General features: G+C 44.8%; 1 protein-coding gene across 2 annotated transcripts in view; it reads left to right on the top strand.

Annotated features, from left to right (window-relative positions):
- The window catches only part of LOC143277886 (centrosomal protein of 78 kDa-like), a 191440-nt gene that overhangs the window by 18741 nt on the left and 152246 nt on the right, over positions 1-20453 (top strand). For both annotated transcript variants that reach the window (XM_076582838.1, XM_076582837.1), the window contains exon 6: positions 18648-18751. In XM_076582838.1, the coding sequence (XP_076438953.1) occupies positions 18648-18751 (104 nt within the window). The remainder of the gene's footprint in view (positions 1-18647; positions 18752-20453) is intronic.

Below are 20453 nucleotides of genomic sequence, written 5' to 3'. Positions count from 1 at the left end.
GTTGTGTCTGCTTCCTTCCTCTGTGTTGTGTCTCCTTCCTTCCTCTGTGTTGTGTCTCCTTCCTTCCACTGTGTTGTGTTTTTTCCTTTCTCTGTGTTGTGTCTCCTTCCTTCCACTGTGTTGTGTCTCCTTCCTTCCACTGTGTTGTGTCTCCTTCCTTCCACTGTGTTGTGTCTCCTTCCTCTGTGTTGTGTCTCCTTCCTTCCTCTGTGTTGTGTTTTTTCCTTTCTCTGTGTTGTGTCTCCTTCCTTCCACTGTGTTGTGTCTCCTTCCTCTGTGTTGTGTCTCCTTCCTTCCTCTGTGTTGTGTCTCCTTCCTTTCTCTGTGTTGTGTCTCCTTCCTCTTTGTTGTGTCTCCTTCCTTCCACTGTGTTGTTTCTCCTTCCTTCCACTGTGTTGTGTCTTCTTCCTTCCACTGTGTTGTGTCTTCCACTGCATTGTCTCGTTCCTTCCACTGTGTTGTGTCTCCTTCCTTCCTTCCTTCCTCTGTGTTGTGTCTCCTTCCACTGTGTTGTGTCTCCTTCCTTCCTTTGCGTTGTGTCTCCTTCCTCTGTGTTGTATCTCTTTCCTTCCTCTGTGTTTTGTCTCCTTCCTTCCTCTTGTGTTGTGTCTCCTTCCACTGTGTTGTGTCTTCTTCCTTCCTCTGTGTTGTGTCTCTTTCCTTCCATTGTGTTGTTTCTCCTTCCATTGTGTTATGTCTCCTTCCTTCCACTGTGTTGTGTCTCCTTTCCATCCACTGTGTAGTGTCTTCCACTGCGTTGTGTCTCCTTCCTTCCACTGTGTTGTGTCTCCTTCCTTCCTCTGTGTTGTGTCTCCTTTGTGTTATGTCTCCTTCCTTCCTCTGTGTTGTGACTCCTTCCACTGTGTTGTGTCTCCTTCCTTCCATTGTGTTGTGTCTCCTTTCTTCCTCTGCGTTGTGTCTCCATGTTTCCACTGTGTTGTGTCTCCTTCCTTCCGTTGTGTTGTGTCACCTTCCTTCCACTGTGTTGTGTCTCCTTCCTTCCACTGTGTTGTGTCTTCCACTGCATTGTGTCTTCTTCCTTCCTCTGTGTTGTGTCTCATTCCTTCCACTGTGTTGTGTCTCCTTCCTCTGTGTTGTGTCTCCTTCCTTCCACTGTGTTGTGTCTCCTTCCTTCCACTGTGTTGTGTCTTCCACTGCGTTGTGTCTCCTTCCTTCCTCTGTGTTGTGCCTCCTTCCTTCCACTGTGTTGTGGCTCCTTCCTCTGTGTTGTGTCTCCTTCCTTCCACTGTGTTGTGTCTCCTTCCTTCCACTGTGTTGTTTCTCCTTCCTTCCACTGTGTTGTGTCTTCCACTGCGTTGTGTCTCCTTCCTTCCACTGTGTTGTGTCTTCTTCCTTTCACTGTGTTGTTTCTCTTTCCTTCCATTGTGTTGTTTCTCCTTCCATTGTGTTGTGTCTCCTTCCTTCCACTGTGTTGTGTCTCCTTTCCATCCACTGTGTAGTGTCTTCCACTGCGTTGTGTCTCCTTCCTTCCACCGTGTTGTGTCTCCTTCCTTCCTCTGTGTTGTGTCTCCATGTTTCCTCTGTGTTGTGTCTCCTTCCTTCCGTTGTTTTGTGTCTCCTTCCTTCCACTGTGTTGTGTCTCCTTCCTTCCTCTGTGTTGTGTCTCCTTCCTCTGTGTTGTGTCTCCTTCCTTCCACTGTGTTGTGTCTTCCACTGCGTTGTGTCTCCTTCCTTCCACTGTGTTGTGTCTCCTTCCTTCCTTTGTGTTGTGTCTCCTTCCTTCCACTGTGTTGTGTCTCCTTCCTTCCGTTGTGTTGTGTCTCCTTCCTTCTACTGTGTTGTGTCTCCTTCCTTCCACTGTGTTGTGTCTTCCACTGCGTTGTGTCTCCTTCCTTCCTCTGTGTTGTGTCTCCTTCCTTCCGTTGTGTTGTGTCTCCTTCCTTCCACTGTGTTGTGTCTCCTTCCTTCCACTGTCTTGTGTCTTCCACTGCGTTGTGTCTCCTTCCTACCTCTGTGTTGTGTCTCATTCCTTCCACTGTGTTGTGTCTCCTTCCTCTGTGTTGTGTCTCCTTCCTTCCACTGTGTTGTGTCTCCTTCCTCCCACTGTGTTGTTTTTCCTTCCTTCCACTGTGTCGTGTCTTCCACTGCGTTGTGTCTCCTTCCTTCCACTGTGTTGTGTCTCCTTCCTTCCTTTGTGTTGTGTCTCCTTCCTTTCACTGTGTTGTGTCTCCTTCCTTCCTTTGTGTTGTGTCTCCTTCCTTCCACTGTGTTGTGTCTCCTTCCTTCCTCTGTGTTGTGTCTCCTTCCTTCCGTTGTGTTGCGTCTCATTCCTTCCACTGTGTTGTGTCTCCTTCCACTGTGTTGTGTCTCCTTCCTTCCACTGTGTTGTGTCTCCTTCCTTCCACTGTGTTGTGTCTTCCACTGCGTTGTGTCTCCTTCCTTCCTCTGTGTTGTGCCTCCTTCCTTCCACTGTGTTGTGGCTCCTTCCTCTGTGTTGTGTCTCCTTCCTTCCACTGTGTTGTGTCTCCTTCCTTCCACTGTGTTGTTTCTCCTTCCTTCCACTGTGTTGTGTCTCCTTCCTCTGTGTTGTGTCTCCTTCCTTCCTCTGTGTTGTGCCTCCTTCCTTCCACTGTGTTGTGGCTCCTTCCTCTGTGTTGTGTCTCCTTCCTTCCACTGTGTTGTGTCTCCTTCCTTCCACTGTGTTGTTTCTCCTTCCTTCCACTGTGTTGTGTCTTCCACTGCGTTGTGTCTCCTTCCTTCCACTGTGTTGTGTCTTCTTCCTTTCACTGTGTTGTTTCTCCTTCCATTGTGTTGTGTCTCCTTCCTTCCACTGTGTTGTGTCTCCTTTCCATCCACTGTGTAGTGTCTTCCACTGCGTTGTGTCTCCTTCCTTCCACCGTGTTTTGTCTCCTTCCTTCCTCTGTGTTGTGTCTCCATTGTGTTATGTCTCCTTCCTTCCTCTGTGTTGTGACTCCTTCCACTGTGTTGTGTCTCCTTCCTTCCTCTGTGTTGTGTCTCCTTCCTTCCATTGTGTTGTGTCTCCTTCCTTCCTTTGCGTTGTGTCTCCATGTTTCCTCTGTGTTGTGTCTCCTTCCTTCCGTTGTTTTGTGTCTCCTTCCTTCCACTGTGTTGTGTCTCCTTCCTTCCTCTGTGTTGTGTCTCCTTCCTCTGTGTTGTGTCTCCTTCCTTCCACTGTGTTGTGTCTTCCACTGCGTTGTGTCTCCTTCCTTCCACTGTGTTGTGTCTCCTTCCTTCCTTTGTGTTGTGTCTCCTTCCTTCCACTGTGTTGTGTCTCCTTCCTTCCGTTGTGTTGTGTCTCCTTCCTTCTACTGTGTTGTGTCTCCTTCCTTCCACTGTGTTGTGTCTTCCACTGCGTTGTGTCTCCTTCCTTCCTCTGTGTTGTGTCTCCTTCCTTCCGTTGTGTTGTGTCTCCTTCCTTCCACTGTGTTGTGTCTCCTTCCTTCCACTGTGTTGTGTCTTCCACTGCGTTGTGTCTCCTTCCTTCCTCTGTGTTGTGTCTCATTCCTTCCACTGTGTTGTGTCTCCTTCCTCTGTGTTGTGTCTCCTTCCTTCCACTGTGTTGTGTCTCCTTCCTTCCACTGTGTTGTTTTTCCTTCCTTCCACTGTGTCGTGTCTTCCACTGCGTTGTGTCTCCTTCCTTCCACTGTGTTGTGTCTCCTTCCTTCCTCTGTGTTGTGCCTCCTTCCTTCCACTGTGTTGTGGCTCCTTCCTCTGTGTTGTGTCTCCTTCCTTCCACTGTGTTGTGTCTCCTTCCTTCCACTTTGTTGTTTCTCCTTCCTTCCACTGTGTTGTGTCTTCCACTGCGTTGTGTCTCCTTCCTTCCACTGTGTTGTGTCTCCTTCCTTCCTTTGTGTTGTGTCTCCTTCCTTTCACTGTGTTGTGTCTCCTTCCTTCCTTTGTGTTGTGTCTCCTTCCTTCCACTGTGTTGTGTCTCCTTCCTTCCTCTGTGTTGTGTCTCCTTCCTTCCGTTGTGTTGTGTCTCATTCCTTCCACTGTGTTGTGTCTCCTTCCACTGTGTTGTGTCTCCTTCCTTCCACTGTGTTTTGTCTCCTTCCTTCCTTTGTGTTGTGCCTCCTTCCTTCCACTGTGTTGTGTCTCCTTCCTCTGTGTTGTGTCTCCTTCCTTCCACTGTGTTGTGTCTCCTTCCTTCCACTGTGTTGTTTCTCCTTCCTTCCACTGTGTTGTGTCTTCCACTGCGTTGTGTCTCCTTCCTTCCTCTGTGTTGTGCCTCCTTCCTTCCACTGTGTTGTGTCTCCTTCCTTCCGTTGTGTTGTGTCTCCTTCCTTCTACTGTGTTGTGTCTCCTTCCTCTGTGTTGTGTCTCCTTCCTTCCACTGCGTTGTGTCTCCTTCCTTCCTCTGTGTTGTGCCTCCTTCCTTCCACTGTGTTGTGTCTCCTTCCTTCCGTTGTGTTGTGTCTCCTTCCTTCTACTGTGTTGTGTCTCCTTCCTCTGTGTTGTGTCTCCTTCCTTCCTCTGTGTTGTGTCTACTTCCTTCCACTGTGTTGTGTCTCCTTCCTTCCGTTGTGTTGTGTCTCCTTCCTTCCGTTGTGTTGTGTCTCCTTCCTTCCTCTGTGTTGTGTCTCCTTCATTCCACTGTGTTGTGTCTCCTTCCTTCCGTTGTGTTGTGTCTCCTTCCTCTGTGTTGTGTCTCCTTCCTTCCTCTGTGTTGTGTCTCCTTCCTTCCACTATGTTGTGTCTCCTTCCTCTGTGTTGTGTCTCCTTCCTTCCGTTGTGTTGTGTCTCCTTCATTCCTCTGTGTTGTGTCTCCTTCCTTCCACTGTGTTGTGTCTCCTTCCTTCCGTTGTGTTGTGTCTCCTTCCTTCCACTGTGTTGTGTCTCCTTCCTTCCACTGTGTTGTGTCTTCCACTGCGTTGTGTCTCCTTCCTTCCACTGTGTTGTGTCTCCTTCCTTCCACTGTGTTGTGTCTCCTTCATTCCACTGTGTTGTGTCTCCTTCATTCCTCTGTGTTGTGTCTCCTTCCTTCCTCTGTGTTGTGTCTTTTTCCTCTGTGTTGTCTCCTTTCTTCTACTGTGTTGTGTCTCCTTCCTTCCGCTGTGTTGTGCCTCCTTCCACTGTGTTGTGTTTTTTCATTCCTCTGTGTTGTATATCCTTCCTTCCTCTGTGTTGTGACTGCTTCCTTTCACTGTGTTGTGTCTGCTTCCTTTCACTATGTTGTGTCTCCTTTGTTGTTGTATCACTTTCGACCGCGTTGTGTCTCTTTTCTGCTGTGTTGTGTCTTCTTCCAGTGCATTGTCTCTTTCTAGTTGTTGTGTCTTCTTCTTTCCACTGTGCTGTGTCTCTTTGCACTGTGTTGTCTCTTTTTACTGTGTTGTGTCGCTTTCCACTGCATTGTCTCTTTCCACTGTGTTGTGTCTTGTTCTTTCCATTGTGTTATCTCCTTCCGCTGTGTTATGTCTGCTTCCAACACGTTGTGGGATAGGAGTGGTTTATTTCTCCTTGAACGGTTGGGAAGTTTCCGTTTCCTGTTTCAGTTTTTGCTGCTGCTATCTTTCTGTCTTGATTCGTTTGTCTCCGTTGTTGCCGCTGGCCTGTTCCCTTTCATCTTCATGCTTGGCGGTGTTTAACCTGTGGTTCTGAATGTTCTTGCTGCATCTTCTGTCCACCCCCCATGTTTTTTTGTTTTTTTTAACGACTTTTTCTATGTCATCTCAGCAGCGTTGCTCGCAGACTGCTCATCCAGAATACACAGCCACTATGGGGCTTATTCTGTTTATGTATCTGTGCTGATGGATTACAGGGAACGCCAGTTTATTGAGAGGGAGGCTGGATCCTACATACAGAATGGTTTTGATGCAGTTTGTATTGAATTGAATGTGTACTCGCTTATGTAAGGTTTCGCATGCATGTGTGTGGACTATTTTGTGTTTGTGTGAGATGAATCGGGACAGAAATGTAGCATGCGAAGACAAGTGATGAGAGTCTAAAGAACATTCCAGTTGTCTTCTGGCATTAGTTTTCCATTCAGCTCTCATGAAGCGGTTTGATTCTGTATTATATTGTATTTGTACTGTATTGTATCCAGAAGAAAAAAGTATCAATCAAGTAGCTTTGAAAAATGAACATGAAAATTGAGTCATAGTGTTAACGAAAAGGGCATGCGTTCCTAGGAGTGCGTGTGTGTCCATGGTACGAGTGTAACTGTAAGCGTGTGTACTGACACATTTAAAGCTGGAAAGGGCATGACAGAAAGCAAAATGAACAGTGAAGTGTTTCTTTAAATAAGATGGCCTCTGACACTGCAAGCTCCACGGATTCAAAATCTGGGAGCATGAATATTTTCTAAATGAATTAAAAGTGTGGAGTGTTGGTCTGGGGGTAACGCGTCTGCATAGGAAGCCAGAGAAACTGAGCGCACTGGTTCGAATCCCACACTCCTCCAGTATCCCCCCCCCCCCCTCGCCGGCCCCCACCCTCCCCTCCACTAGACCTTGAGTGGTGGTCTGGACGCTAGTCATTCGGATGAAACGATAGGTCGAGAACCCATGTGCCTTATGCAAAAGAATTCATGGCAACAGGAGGGTTGTACTTGGCAAATCCTTCAGAAGAATCCACTTTGATAGGGAAACAAGTACACTAGCAGGCAGAAAAAAAGGGGGTGGCGTTCTCAATGTAGCGACGCGCTGCCCAGCCCGAATTTCACACAGAGAAAATTGTTGCGACAAGATAATAGTACAATACAATGCAATGCAATGCAATACAATGCGATACAATACAGACTATAGCCCAGCCTACTGCAAGGGGCAACGTCTTTTTTTGAAACGCTTATCTTACTTCTCACTCACACCATTATTTGCCTGTGTTATCTCTTTTCATGGACAATTGCTCATTCATATTCGATCAGTGTTTACGGATGTCTGGGCTTCTTGCTGCTCTGGTGTGGACTGTTTTCTTTGCCTCTCTCCGGTGTGTTTCTGTGAGCACGCGCACGCATGTGTGTGTGTGTGTGTGTGTGTGTGTGTGTGTGTGTGTGTGAATATCCATATACCATGATAGGTTTGTGTGAGGAAGGGACCATCTCGGCACTGAAACAATTGAGGAGGAATGGGTTGTGAAGGAGTGGTGTGTCTGTGTAGAGAGGCTAGGAAACTGTGCAGACATTTCAGAATTGAATGTCTCAAGAAGCTAGATGGCAGAACGAAACCGGAAAGAAACATTGTCCCAGGACCACTTGTCGTCTGAGAAACAAACAAAAATGACTGGAATCTGTTGGTGGGAAGAGGAAAAACTTCTTACTATCTGTATGGTAGGTGGTTATGGAATAAGAACTCTGTGAACAGTTGCTCCCATTTTTCTTTTCTTTTTGTTTATTTATTCAGTTATTTCTCCATTTAGTGATTTATTTATTAATAATATTATGTTCGTGTTATCGTCTTATAAGTGACTTTTATTTATTTATTGATATTATTGACCGATTTCCCAAAGAAGGAACAGAAATATGTTCTTCGTGCAGTGGAATGTATCGCACCCTGTCAGACGCAAAGCTGTTTTTTCCCTGCGTTTTTTCCCCCCCCTTTTTCTTATTTTTACGGTGACAGCCAAAAAGGATTGAGGGACGGTGTGGTGATGGCCGTGTGTGTGTGTGTGTGGTGGGGGGGGGGGGGGGGAGTGCGGAGAGGCCTGGGGTGGGATGAAATGGGATATTTGTCAGGCGCATGGAGCAGGGAGTAGGGGTTGGGAGGGGAATCGGGGGAGGGTGGAGGTGGATCTGATTAATGATGTGGTGCATTGAACTGTTCAAATGATGGATGCTGGTGGGGAAGGGGAGGGGGGGGGGGTGTCTGTCCTCTTTGGGCAGTGCATTGCCTTTAAGAGTTACAGGGTACCTTCGGTCTTCAGACAACTGGGGGGTTTCTGTGCTGGCTTTGGCTGCTGAAGGAGAGAGGGGTGAGGGTGGGGGAGAGGTGTGACTGCGCGCGCGAGCGTTTTCTTTCTCATAGAACAGAAACTGTTGGGGAGTTTCCACCTCCTTCTCTATGACATATTTCTGCTTTTTCTCTCTCCCATACGATTCCCCAGCATGTTGAGATTTTTTTTCTGCATGTGTGGAGTTGGCGAATTGTTCAGGCATTGATGCCCTCCTTCTGCTCTCGAGGGCTACAGCTCCCACGGCATTCACTCGTATACATCAACAAGTGGGCGTTTACGTGCGTGACCATATTCAACCCCACCCCCGTGCAGGAGCCACTTTCCGTTGTCAGGGTGTGGCCTTCTTTCCTCAGTCCACCGGTCGCAGAATTTCTAACGTGCATATTTGATATTCTACATGCCGTGTATCATGAGTATGGTTCAGGCATGGGCAGAACTGTCTGCACATCGGTTGACATGTCTCCACACCAGGCGCCATGACTGGCCGGGATTCGAACCCAAGATCCCCAGACTGATGAAAGTCCAACGCTTTAACCACCCGCCTGTTGCACCCGTCGCACTGGCTGATTGAGGTGATATTAATAATGCAACGGCCATACCATTCCGTTAAGTCAAGGGCAACGAAATGTTAGCCCTGTACTGGCGAGGTTTGTGGAATAATGCAGATTGACGATCATGCCTCCCAGACAGGGAGCTCGTGGTGTTTACAATAAAAGGCATATATGTGTGGATTATAGTCACTCACACACACACACGCGCGCGCGCGCGCACGCACACACACACACACACACACACACACACACACACACACACACACACACACACACACACACACACACACACACTCTCTCTCTCTCTCTCTCTCTCTCTCTCACTCTCTCTCTCTCACACACACACACACACACACACACACACACACACACACACTCACTCTCTCTCTCTCTCTCTCTCTCTCTCTCTCTCTCACACACACACACACAAAAGTTCAAGAAGCACATTAATCAGTGGGATGGTAGGCAGCACGAAGAGGTGTATTTTGAGAGTGTTTTAAGAACTGAACTGGGAAATCCAGTTACGGACTGACAAGGGCAGTTTATACCTTGCTTCTTTGAATTGTCAGCACTGTGGAATCAGCACAAAACACACTTCTGGACCATTATAGTATTGAGAAAGAGCTCTGTCCTTGTGATTTTTTTTCTTTATTTGAGGACTTGTTTGCACTGAGGAATCAGCACTTTGGCAGCAAGCACTTTGTGTTTGCTCTGTGCAGTTCAGCTTGTGTGGGAGAAGGGTTGGGGAGAGGGAGGTTGTGTGGGGTGGGGATGTGATACGGAAATGGCAGCAATGTGATACTCTCCTTGTCTCGTTGCACGCTTTGGTGACCAGGCTGTTGGTGAATGATGGATCACCTGTCAATTCACATCAGCCTTGGCACACACATGTTCTGCCTACGCAATCACGGATACACACATGAGCGCACACGCTCGTGCAGACGGACAATCATATTAACACACATGCCCGCCCCCCCCTCCCACCCCCGCCTACCAACCCCCAACCCCGCCTACCAACCCCCAACCCCACCTCCTCACGATCACACATATACACATATTTGTGCGCGCATGCGCATATACATACACATAAGGGGGAGTGTATTGCGTTTGCTTTGTTTGCTTTTTCTGTCTGTATGCCTGTCCGTATGTCTGTGTTTGGCCGCTGATCACGCCCAGATTTGCGGTCTTGGTTTGAGGACAGTGTTTACTGAAATGGAGAACTGGGCCGGGTTGCACAAAAGGCTTTTGCAGCGCCAAGTTTTGCTTGGTATGTTCCTGAGTCTGACTCTAAACCTCACAGATCAGAAGTTTCACTGCCGGGCAAACCGTGCGCTGTGAAGCTGATTGGTTGTGCAACACTGCGTGGCTCCTGAAAATAACACCAGGCATCGTTTTGACTGCCTCTCCTGGCGTCTGACCAGAAACACTCCCTTTGGAGTTATTCCCCATTCGAGTTATAACAGGGCAGTTTTCTGAGCGTGAAGAATTTTCCCAAGTCTCACTCTAATTCCAAAGACTTTGTGGAACATTGTAAACCCTTAATACTTTGCAAATGCAGTGCTGCTGAGGTCGCTAGTGGAAAAAAAAAAAAAAAAAAAAAAGCCTAGGGATTATCCACAGATAAAATATCCTCTCCATGTCACATTGTGTATTTACACTATCCGCTGAAATTTTCATTCGTTGCCATTTGTGGATGGATCAAGGGGTCATCTCGTTTCCTTAAAACCATGAAAACATTGGAACTGATCAGTGTGCCAGATTTGTATCGTATCGTATGGCAGTGTATTGTATTATTTTACTTTTTATCACAACAGATTGCACTGTGTAGAATGCAAGTTGTACTCCATGGGGACAGCGCGCCACTACAGTACAACACCGCCGTTTTCTGTTTGAAACTACTTTTGTTTTACTACCAAAAAGGAATTCTGTACATAAGTTGCCAGTGAAATGTCTTCTGTTACCATGGTTTCTTTTTTTTTGTAAACGTGTTTTTAATTTCCATTTTCATGACATAGACAACTGGCACAAACACGTGTAAAGGAAAGGGGGAACATGACGAAACGGATGAAAACACAATGAAAGCAAAATACAATGACACATGTAAAGTATTCCAGGCAATACAAATGTGAGTAAGTGTACATATAGATATATCATGTTTATACGTCATCAAATATGAGATAAGATATCCATGCCACTCAAAATGTCTCATTTGCGTATATGTTAACAAGTGCACTAATACTAGTACTAGGAAACACACACACACACACACACACAAACAACAACACAAAACAACAACAAAAAACAAAAAAACAACAAAAAAAAAACACACCCCCCCCCCCCCCAAAAAAAAAAAAACCCCACAAAAACAACAACAACAAAACAACAACCAAAAACAAAAACAAACAAAAACAATAATTAAAAACAAAACAAAACAAAACAAAAAAACAACAACAAAAAAACCATCGCGTCACGTCACACACACACACAAGAGACAGTCAAGTGAAAACAAAAATGCTAACGACAGGTGATTATTTCACCCGTGCAGACAACCTTCAGATTGTTTAACTCATTTCCTGATCGGGTTTATAATCATTTTTACCTTAATTGTGACAGTTATAGGCAGATTCTTGAATTATTATCATGTAAGGTCTGTTACCATGGTTTCTTTAACGTGCGCAAAGTGCGTGTTGCAAACGGGACCTCAATTTATCGTTTCATCCGAAAGACTATTATTCAGACTCAGTGTATAGCGCAGTAGAGAGTTGGTGGTGTAGTAAACAACCTGGTGTGTACAGGGGACTGGAACCTGTGGACGATCGCTTCCTAGGAAATGAGGCACATGACCTCTCCGCCAGCGCCCCGCTACAGCTTCACCGGTCAACACATACAGGCAGTCATAAACTGACAGGACGAGCATACAAAGTAACAGCTATACCCTTGCCTTCTTTTACTGCATGTAAAAACAGGAGGGAGGGGGAGGACCATCATTTTCTGTCAGATGATCTTCCTGTTCTGTATTCAGCCGTGACAGTGAGATAAGCGAGGGGCCGGTGCCACGCCCCAGAATGACCCCGACCCCAAATTAACTCCATGGAATAATTCCGAGGAAGGCCTGGAAGGACTCCACTGAGAAATCAGCTCAGGAAGAAGACTCCAACCCTTGCCCTGAAATGATTCCACGCCCATTAATGATTTTTTTTCCCATCAAACCAACCGGAAAGGACAAATTAGTAGATTACTGGTAAAAAAAACACCCCAAAACAGGGTGGAGTCAATTTTGGGGAAGCCCCCAACACACTCCATGTCTGCTCCCTTTGGTACTCCATGATGAGTCAGTGTGGACTGCTATCTTTTCCACTCTACAGTCACTCAGGGAAACGCCATTTTAACTCCACAAAAACACAAGCGGGGTGCATTTTGGGGCAACAAAAATATGGGTTGTCATTTTGGAACAAGTCTTTTGGGGACATGGTATTGAGTCAGTCTAGTTCTGCCTCAAAATGACCCCTCCTCAAGATTTTTGTCTTGTTTTATTTTCTTTCCAAACATGCTTGTTATGACACGCTTAAAGATAGAATAAAAGAAAGATATTCAAATTGGGGGAACAAAGAAGAAAAAAAGGATTTATTATGGATCTGGGACAGAGTTGGCGAAATGGACTGCCCTGAAATAAGGGGAGTGTTTTTGGACCTACACCAGTGGAGTCAAAACGATGCTTAAGTTATTTCCAGGCTCTACACCGGCAGACATCTTGGTTGAGGGTTCTTACAGGGTTTAGAGTTTTAAGACTTTGTATTTTAAAAAAAAGAAGACTTTTTTTTCGGTCCTGAATAGTCTTTTGAAATGATCGAAGGTTTGTAAAAATGTTGGCTTTTGTATGACTTTTTACAACAACAAAAATATTTTCTGTCGATGATAAGGAACAGCTGCGAACTTTTCCTCTTCTATTTAAATTTAAACTGCAATAATCATCATTTATTCAAATATATATATATATATATATATATATATATATATATATATATATATATATATATATATACACACACACACACACACACACACATATATATATATATATATATATATATATATATATATATATATATATATAAGATCTTGTAAGAATCTCTGTGAATTAAATGTCAGCACTCAAATGTTATTCGGGTTTCTTAACGATTTTAAGTTTTAGCATATGGTGCTTTCAATGTTTCTTCTTTTTTTTTTTTTACTTATTCATTTTCAGGACTGAAAACCTGTAAGAACCCCGATGTTGAAATTGAACTGTTCCAGAGCTCTTCAGAGCTGATGCTGATGAGAAGAAAAACAAACAAACGAAATAACAAAAAAGAAGACAGAAAAAAATCATAAGAAGAAGAAAGACGAAAAGAATAATAAAAGAAAAAGGCGATGAAGAGTTAGAAGTGAATAAAGAATATAAAAAGAAGAAGAAGAAAGATGAATATATACGAAAACGAGGCAAAACCATGATCAGTGAAAGAAAGAAAGAGAAAGACAGGGATGATGAAATAAAAAGAAGAAAATTATGACAAAGAAAACCCAAGCAAACAGAAGACAGAAAGAAACAGGAGATGAAGGAAGAAGAAACGGGGGGAAAAGAAAGAAAAAGAATAAAGAAGAGGAAGAAGACAAAGATAAGAAGAGGCGAAATGGGGATCAGTGAAAACACGCCGAGAATTATGCTTTCGTTCAGATGAGGGTTGGGTCTTTCTTCCTCGCCACTGCTTGTTGAGTGAGGCCTTCATTGATCTCTGTGAATCAGACCGAGATTGGGAGGGAGGAAAGACAAAGAGAGGAGGTAGAGAAAGAAATAGAGGAGGAAAGAAGAGAGTGAGGGAGAGGTGGAAGAAATGAGTGAAGGAAAAATGCAGAGGAAGATAGGGGGAGTGAGATAGGAAGAGACAGAAAGAGGAAAGAGGAAGGAGGGACGGGGATGAAGGGAGAAAGAGGGAAGGAGGGAGAGACAAGAGAAGGAAGAGAGACTGGGAAAAAGAAAGAGAGAGTGAGTGAGAGGAGAGATGGAAACAGAAGGAGAAAGGCAGGAAGACAAGACAAATTCTTTATCATGGTTCAGTTCAGATCAGGGTTCCCCTTCACTCCTTGTTTGAGACGTTTATTGATCTCTGTGAGGCAGGCATTGATTGATGAGGTTTGGAGGCGTGTAGGCGACTGGAATATGAGAAGGAGGGGGGAAGCAAGAGGGAGAGAGGGATGAGGAGAGTGAGAAAGAGAGTGAGGGAAGAAGGGAAAGATACATAGGGCTGGACGGAAGAGAGAGGGAGGCTAGAGAGAGGAGGGAGAGAGACAGAGACAGGGGGGGATGCGGTGTTGAGGCAACACAGAAAATGAATACCCAGCATGCACCAACCACTACACAAAATCATGAACGAATATGTTGATTGCCGTAATGGAAGAAGACACTGACACTGACACTGACGCATGGTGTATTGTGAAGGTCTCTGACCCGCACTGATACACGAACCCTAAGTCTTGAAGTGTGGAGTGGCAGTGGGAGGAGAGTGTGGGGGAAGAGGGGTTGTGATGGAGAGTGACAGGGGGGACATTGGAGAGAGAGAGAGAGAGAGAAATGGAAATAAACGGAGGGAGGGGGGTGGTCGTGGGAAACATGTATACGATAGTAACTACAACTAAACAACAATAATGATGAACTTTTGTTGTGATTTTGATTAGGTAGTGATAGAAAATCAAGGTGTTAAAATTCTTGCGGTTTGCAATATGGGTGTTATTTGTACCGAGTATCATGTATGATCAAATATCCAAAGCACAAATTAATGGAACATTATCATCCCACCCGACTATTATTGTCAAAAGAATAATGATAATAATAATGGATACTTATATAGCACACTATCCAGAAATCTGCTCTTGGTGCTTTACAAAAACGCCTTTGTTAACATAAAACATTACATCAATGTTACATACACACACAAAAATGTGACTGTACACACACACACACACACACACACACACACACACACACACAGTGTGCATACATATTTTAACATACATGTGTATCTAACAGCTACCCTAACACATACGCACACATAGGCAGGCACAAACTTACATAAACACACGCACATACAATGCACATTCATATACATGCATCTAGTTATGTATACATAAATATGTATACGCACATAGTCAAGCACAGCTAAGGCACAGGAAGTCGACCTGCCACAATTGAACTTACTGCTGAGGGAAAAGGTGAGTTTTGAGACGAGATTTAAAGGTGCCAGGGAATGAGAATGACGGAGGTTATCAGGGAGCTTGTTCCACGTCTTTGGCGGTTGAAAAGAAAACGATCTGTGTCCATAGGACTTACTTCTGACTTGAGGTATCCTGAGAAGTCGAGTATCAGAGGAAGAACGGAGCTGGCGAGACGGGGTATAGAAAGATACTTTGGGCCAGACCGTTGACTGCAGAAAAGGTCAGAGTGGATCAGAAACAGGCAACCAGTGGAGAGACTGAAGGAGAGGAGAAACATGGTCAAATTTAGAAGCTCTGCAAATGAGTCTGGCAGCGTTATTCTGAATTCGTTGGAGTCTGTCTAATAGACATTTGGGAAGGCCGGCCAAAAGAGAGTTGCAGTAATCCAATCTCGAGAGAACCAGAGAGCATACAAGTGTCTTGGTTGCATCGGTTGAGAGATAGTGGCGGATAGAGCTGATTCTACGCAGTTCCAAATAGGCAACTTTACAGATATTCGAAATGTGCTGTTGGAAGGAAAGAGACTGGTCTACGATTACATAAAAAAATAGATGAATGAATAAATTTCAATAAATGAATAATGATAGTGGTGAAATAAACAACAAATAGTTAAAAGAATAACATAATGATAAAATAGATAACGAGAAAAGAAATAGAAACTTAGAAAACCTGCTGATTTTTGTTTTGTAAAACGAAGCTTGAAGTGGCTAAAGCCAGTAAAGGTAAGAACAATCAGCTGAAGTTTGAAAAGCAAAGAAAGAACGGAGAAGTTGATTCAAACACTTTATCTCCTCTCTGTTTAATTTTTTAAGACACGCAAAAAGTAATTTTCTTTGTATTAGTGTTATTAGCACGCATGCATCTGTCTCAGGAAAGAAAAGCTCACATATTGAAATACAAGAACAAAAGATGAAACATGAAAAATTGCAGTACCAGTACAAGTTTGATACAAAACAATTAGTATCGACATATTGTTAGAAATATCTTCGATCAGTCTGTCTTAAGTTAAGGGAACTTAAACATTTTTTCATTGGAATGAAGTTCTGCGTATTCCATCTTTCTTCCATGTTTTTGTTGTTGGTTTTTTGTTATTTTTTTTGTTTGGTTTGTTTGTATGTTTTTGTTGTTTTTAATTTCCCCATGCATTAACCGCGTGAAAAAATGAATTAGTTTTGACAGTGCATTCTGTCTGTTACTGGATTGGTTGTTGGTAATGTCCTCCCCATATCCCCAAAGAGTACAGATGAAATTCGTAACAGAGAGAAAGAAGAGGAAGACAAGAGAAGGAGAGAGAGAGGTGAGAGTGGTGTGGAGCGGAGATCTGAACCACAGCGAGGGGGTAGGTGGGGGATGAGGGGAGGGGGGGGGGGGGGTCAAGAGAGAGGGAGGGAAGGAGAGGGGTGGTGTGGACTTAAGGGAGATCTTTAGCACAGCTGTACACGGAAAGTCGTTCTCTTTGGTTGAGAGAGAAAATGATAGTTAAAGAAGAAGAAAGAGCGAGCTAAAAGTATGAATGGCTTTGTTCTTGTCTGTGCCCATATTTCATCTGTCTCTAATTTCTTTCCGGATTTGCATAAGTGACAGAATTATGCCGTGCTGGATTTTTCTTCAGGCATTTTCTTCTTTGGTTTCTTCTCTCCTTTTTCTTTTTTTTTATATCGTTCTTTTTCTGATTAGCATCATGAGAGAGGTCGGTATTTTTCTTTTTTTCGTAGACTTTCGACTTTTTTGCTGTAATTTTTCTTGTTTTTATGGCGTTCGAATCAGGCTTTATGCGGATAATGAGATCAATTCAGATGCAGTCTTGGTGTTGCCACGTGCAGCATCGCATTGTGGCGCCGTGAACATTTTCCTTTTTTTGGGCTTGATTTCTCCCTCCTCTTCCCATCCTCCACCCCCCCCCCCCGCTGCTTCTTGCGCGCTCATGCGTTTGTGCATGGAAACAAAGTTGCTTGTTGATATACAATCTCCTCGGGATTTTCAGAGGCCTCGATATTCATGGACAGATTGTTGTCCTTCATGTGGCGATCCTTGATTCGTGATTTGGTTTTGGTTGGACGGTTCCTTTGTGATGATGCGTTGTATTTGCATATTCATTGGTCTGGGAGCTGGGAAGGGGAAGTTTGGGGGTAGTTGGTTTTTGATAGTCTGGGTTGTTTGCTTCTTCACTGGCTGTGTGTTGTGGTCCCTTCTTTCGGGTGTGTGCGTGTTGGTTTCGTTTCTCTCTGTGTGTGTCTCTCTGTGTCTCTGTCTCTCTGTCTGTCTGTCACTGCACGAGTTTACGTAATGTGCGCATGGAAATCTTACATCTTATTTTCCAGCCCACAATCAGTTTAAAGGCAGTGAATGTGCTTGGATGTTTTGTTTGCATATTAATTCCTTGATTTTCTCCTTTTTTCTCTCTCACTCTTTTCGCAGCATCAAAAGCAACGAAATTACAAAAACAACAATAATTGTTCTTTACTACCCAGCCCATCCCCCGCCCCCCTTGTGCACTGCGAAGCAATTGTAGTTTTAAAAAAAGAGATTTATTTATTTTTATTTATTTTTTTTTTTAACTATATCTCTCCTTTATGTTCTGTGTTTCTCTAACAACTACAGACACCTCCTCTTTCTTTTCCTCTGTGTGTGTGTGTGTGTGTGTGTGTGTGTGTGTGTGTGTGTGAGTGAGAGAGAGAGAGAGAGAGAGAGAGAGAGGATGGTTGTGGGAAGGGAAGGAAGCGCCAGAGAGGGAGAGGGAGATGAAGAGAACGTTTCGCGTTACCAGGTCCATAATTTATAGCAAGGGGGAGTTTCCCTGTGGTTTTCGTTTGGCTGATGATGTTCCACCCGTGAACAGAAACCCTGTTTGTTGGAACTCAAAGCAAGCGGGTGCATATATGCACAACACACACACACACACACACACACACACACACACACACACACACACACACACACACACACACACACATACGCACATGCACATGCACACACATTATTCACACAAACTCATGTAAGCACACACGTTCCACCCCCCCACCCGCCCCCACAACCCCCCCCCCTTTTTTTTTCCTCTCTCTCTCTCTCACTCTCTTTCTAAATCTTGCCATATTTTCAGTCTCAGCACTGAACCTTTGAAAACCATGGCGAGGAATTACTTTACTTTGGTTCACACTGTTATCTTTTGCTCAGGGCTAAAAAAGAAAGGCATGCTGATAACTCCATCAAATGTGCATAAATCTGCCAGGCGTATTTCTAGTCGCCCCGTTTCCAAGGCAAGGGGAATAAAAACTGGGAATAACGGGGACACACATGGAATGTGTCGGGACCAGTCGGAGATTTTGAGTTCAGGCATCGAACGTATGGACATGATTCTCACCAACTGTTTGGCAAGGGTTTTTTTTCCCCATCTTTTTTGTGCAACGGAAATGCGTTCACACAGACACACACACACAGAGACACACATACACCCCCCCCCCCCACACACACACACAAACACACACTCACAAACACACACACACACACACACACACACACACACACACACACACACACACACACACACAAGCATGCACGCACGCAGGCGCTTGAGCACATGCACAACAAAAACAACCACAACAACAATAACACCATAAAAAAAACAAAAACACAGACACACATACACGCGCACGCCTCGCCCCGCCCCGTCCCGCCCCGCCGCACCGCATCCCCCCCCCCCCCACACCCCCTACAGAATCGAAAATCAAAAAAGCACATACACACTCATTTAAACCTTTAAGTATTCACACATACACAGTCTAATAGACTAATATACATGAAAATATGACAGTAAAGAAGAGAATATCTTATTAACTGTTTTTCAGTGATCTGGACAGGACACGAGGGCAACAAGGTCACCATTTATAATCATTATTTTGTTGTCGTTATTGTGGTTATTATTGTTATTATTGTTCCTGTTGCTGTTATATTGATTGTTATTGTTGTCATGATTTTCAGTGATCTGTAAAGGGCTGAAGGGCAACAACAAGATCACCAGCATCAACCTGACGGGATGCAGTCTGTCGGCAAGGGGAGCCGAGCTCATCGCCAAGCTCATCAAGGTAGGCTGTGTGCTGCTTGTCCTTCGTGGCCTTCTCACTCGACGAGAGTCTGGTTTTTCTCTTGTGTCTGGTTTGCAGCTTCGTGTGTGTGTGTGAGTGTGTGTGTGTGTGTGTGTGTGTGTGTGTGTGTCCGTCTGTCAGTCTCTGTGCGTTCGTAAGTGCATGCGTGCGTATGTGTAAGTGCGTGCGTGCACGGGTATGTGGGTGTCTCACGTACGAGTATGTCTGTGACTGTCTTGCTGTCTGCATGTCTGTCAGTGTCTCTTCGGTCTCTGTGGCTGGTAGTTCTGGTCTCTGTCTTGCTGTCTGCATGTCTGTCAGTCTCTCTTCGGTCTCTGTGGCTGGTAGTTCTGGTCTCTGTCTTGCTGTCTGCATGTCTGTCAGTGTCTCTTCGGTCTCTGTGGCTGGTAGTTCTGGTCTCTGTCTTGCTGTCTGCATGTCTGTCAGTCTCTCTTCGGTCTCTGTGGCTGGTAGTTCTGGTCTCTGTCTTGCTGTCTGCATGTCTATTAGTCTCTCTTCGGTCTCTGTGGCTGGTAGTTCTGGTCTCTGTCTTGCTGTCTGCATGTCTGTCAGTCTCTCTTCGGTCTCTGTGGCTGGTAGTTCTGGTCTCTGTCTTGCTGTCTGCATGTCTATTAGTCTCTCTTCGGTCTCTGTGGCTGGTAGTTCTGGTCTCTGTCTTGCTGTCTGCATGTCTATCAGTCTCTCTTCGGTCTCTGTAGCTGGTAGTTCTGGTCTCTGAATGTGGTCTGTTTTTCAGTCAGTGTGCCTGTCCATTTGTTTGTTAGTAATCTGCACGTCAGTTAAAAAGAAAAGAAAAAAGCGTCTACTCATTGATATGACTGCTGCGTTGTGATCTACATAGTTATTTCAACGTAGGACGTTTGGTGTAATGATGTCACCGTGTGACCTTTGGTGTCATGACGTCACATTGGAAACTTTGGTGTAATGATGTGACCTGTGGTGTAATGACGTCACAATGGGACCATTTCAGCGTGTAACCGGTGGTACAGAATTTGATATAGTGATGCCACCACGTCACCGACGATGTAATGAATATATATAGCTGTATGACCTTATTGGTGGGACAGTGTTGCCCTGTGACCTTTGATGTAATGATGTCACCCTGTGACCGCTGACGTAGTAATGTCGCCGTGCGACCTTTTGGTATCTGTCGGTTTGCTTTTGGACATTGAATCATACACCCCACCAGTACCAACCAAAGGCGGTGATGTGTACAGTACAAAGTACGTCACTGCACAGAGGGTCGGATGTAAAAAAAAAAAGCATATTCTTATATCTTTACCATATTGAAATGAAGATTTCGCTTATTTCACTTTCGTTTCTCCTTTCTCTCTCTCTCTGTATCTTTTTCATCTCTGTCTCTGTCTGCCTCTCCCTGTCTCTGTCTCTCTTTCCTCTCTCCACTCTCTTTGTCTGTCCCTCTCCCACTTTTTCCCCATCCGTCTACAGTCCATCTCCCTATTCCCTCATGCCTGTCTCCTTCCTTCCCTACCATCTCTTTTCACACACCCCCACACGACGAACCCCTCTTCTTCCCTCCCTCCATTTCTCTCCCCCCCCCTCCCCCCGACCCTCCGAACCAGAAGTGAAGTTCAGAGGGGTGGAATTAGTTATGCTTGAGAGTGCAGATCATTGATCCTCCTGTTAGTGCAATGCGGACATGCATGCTTCATTGCCTTTA

This window comes from Babylonia areolata, chromosome 35, assembly GCF_041734735.1.
Source record: "Babylonia areolata isolate BAREFJ2019XMU chromosome 35, ASM4173473v1, whole genome shotgun sequence".
Lineage (NCBI taxonomy): Eukaryota > Metazoa > Mollusca > Gastropoda > Neogastropoda > Buccinidae > Babylonia > Babylonia areolata.
The sequence above is the reverse complement of the archived record's forward strand: the minus strand, read 5'-3'. Positions and strand labels throughout refer to the sequence as shown.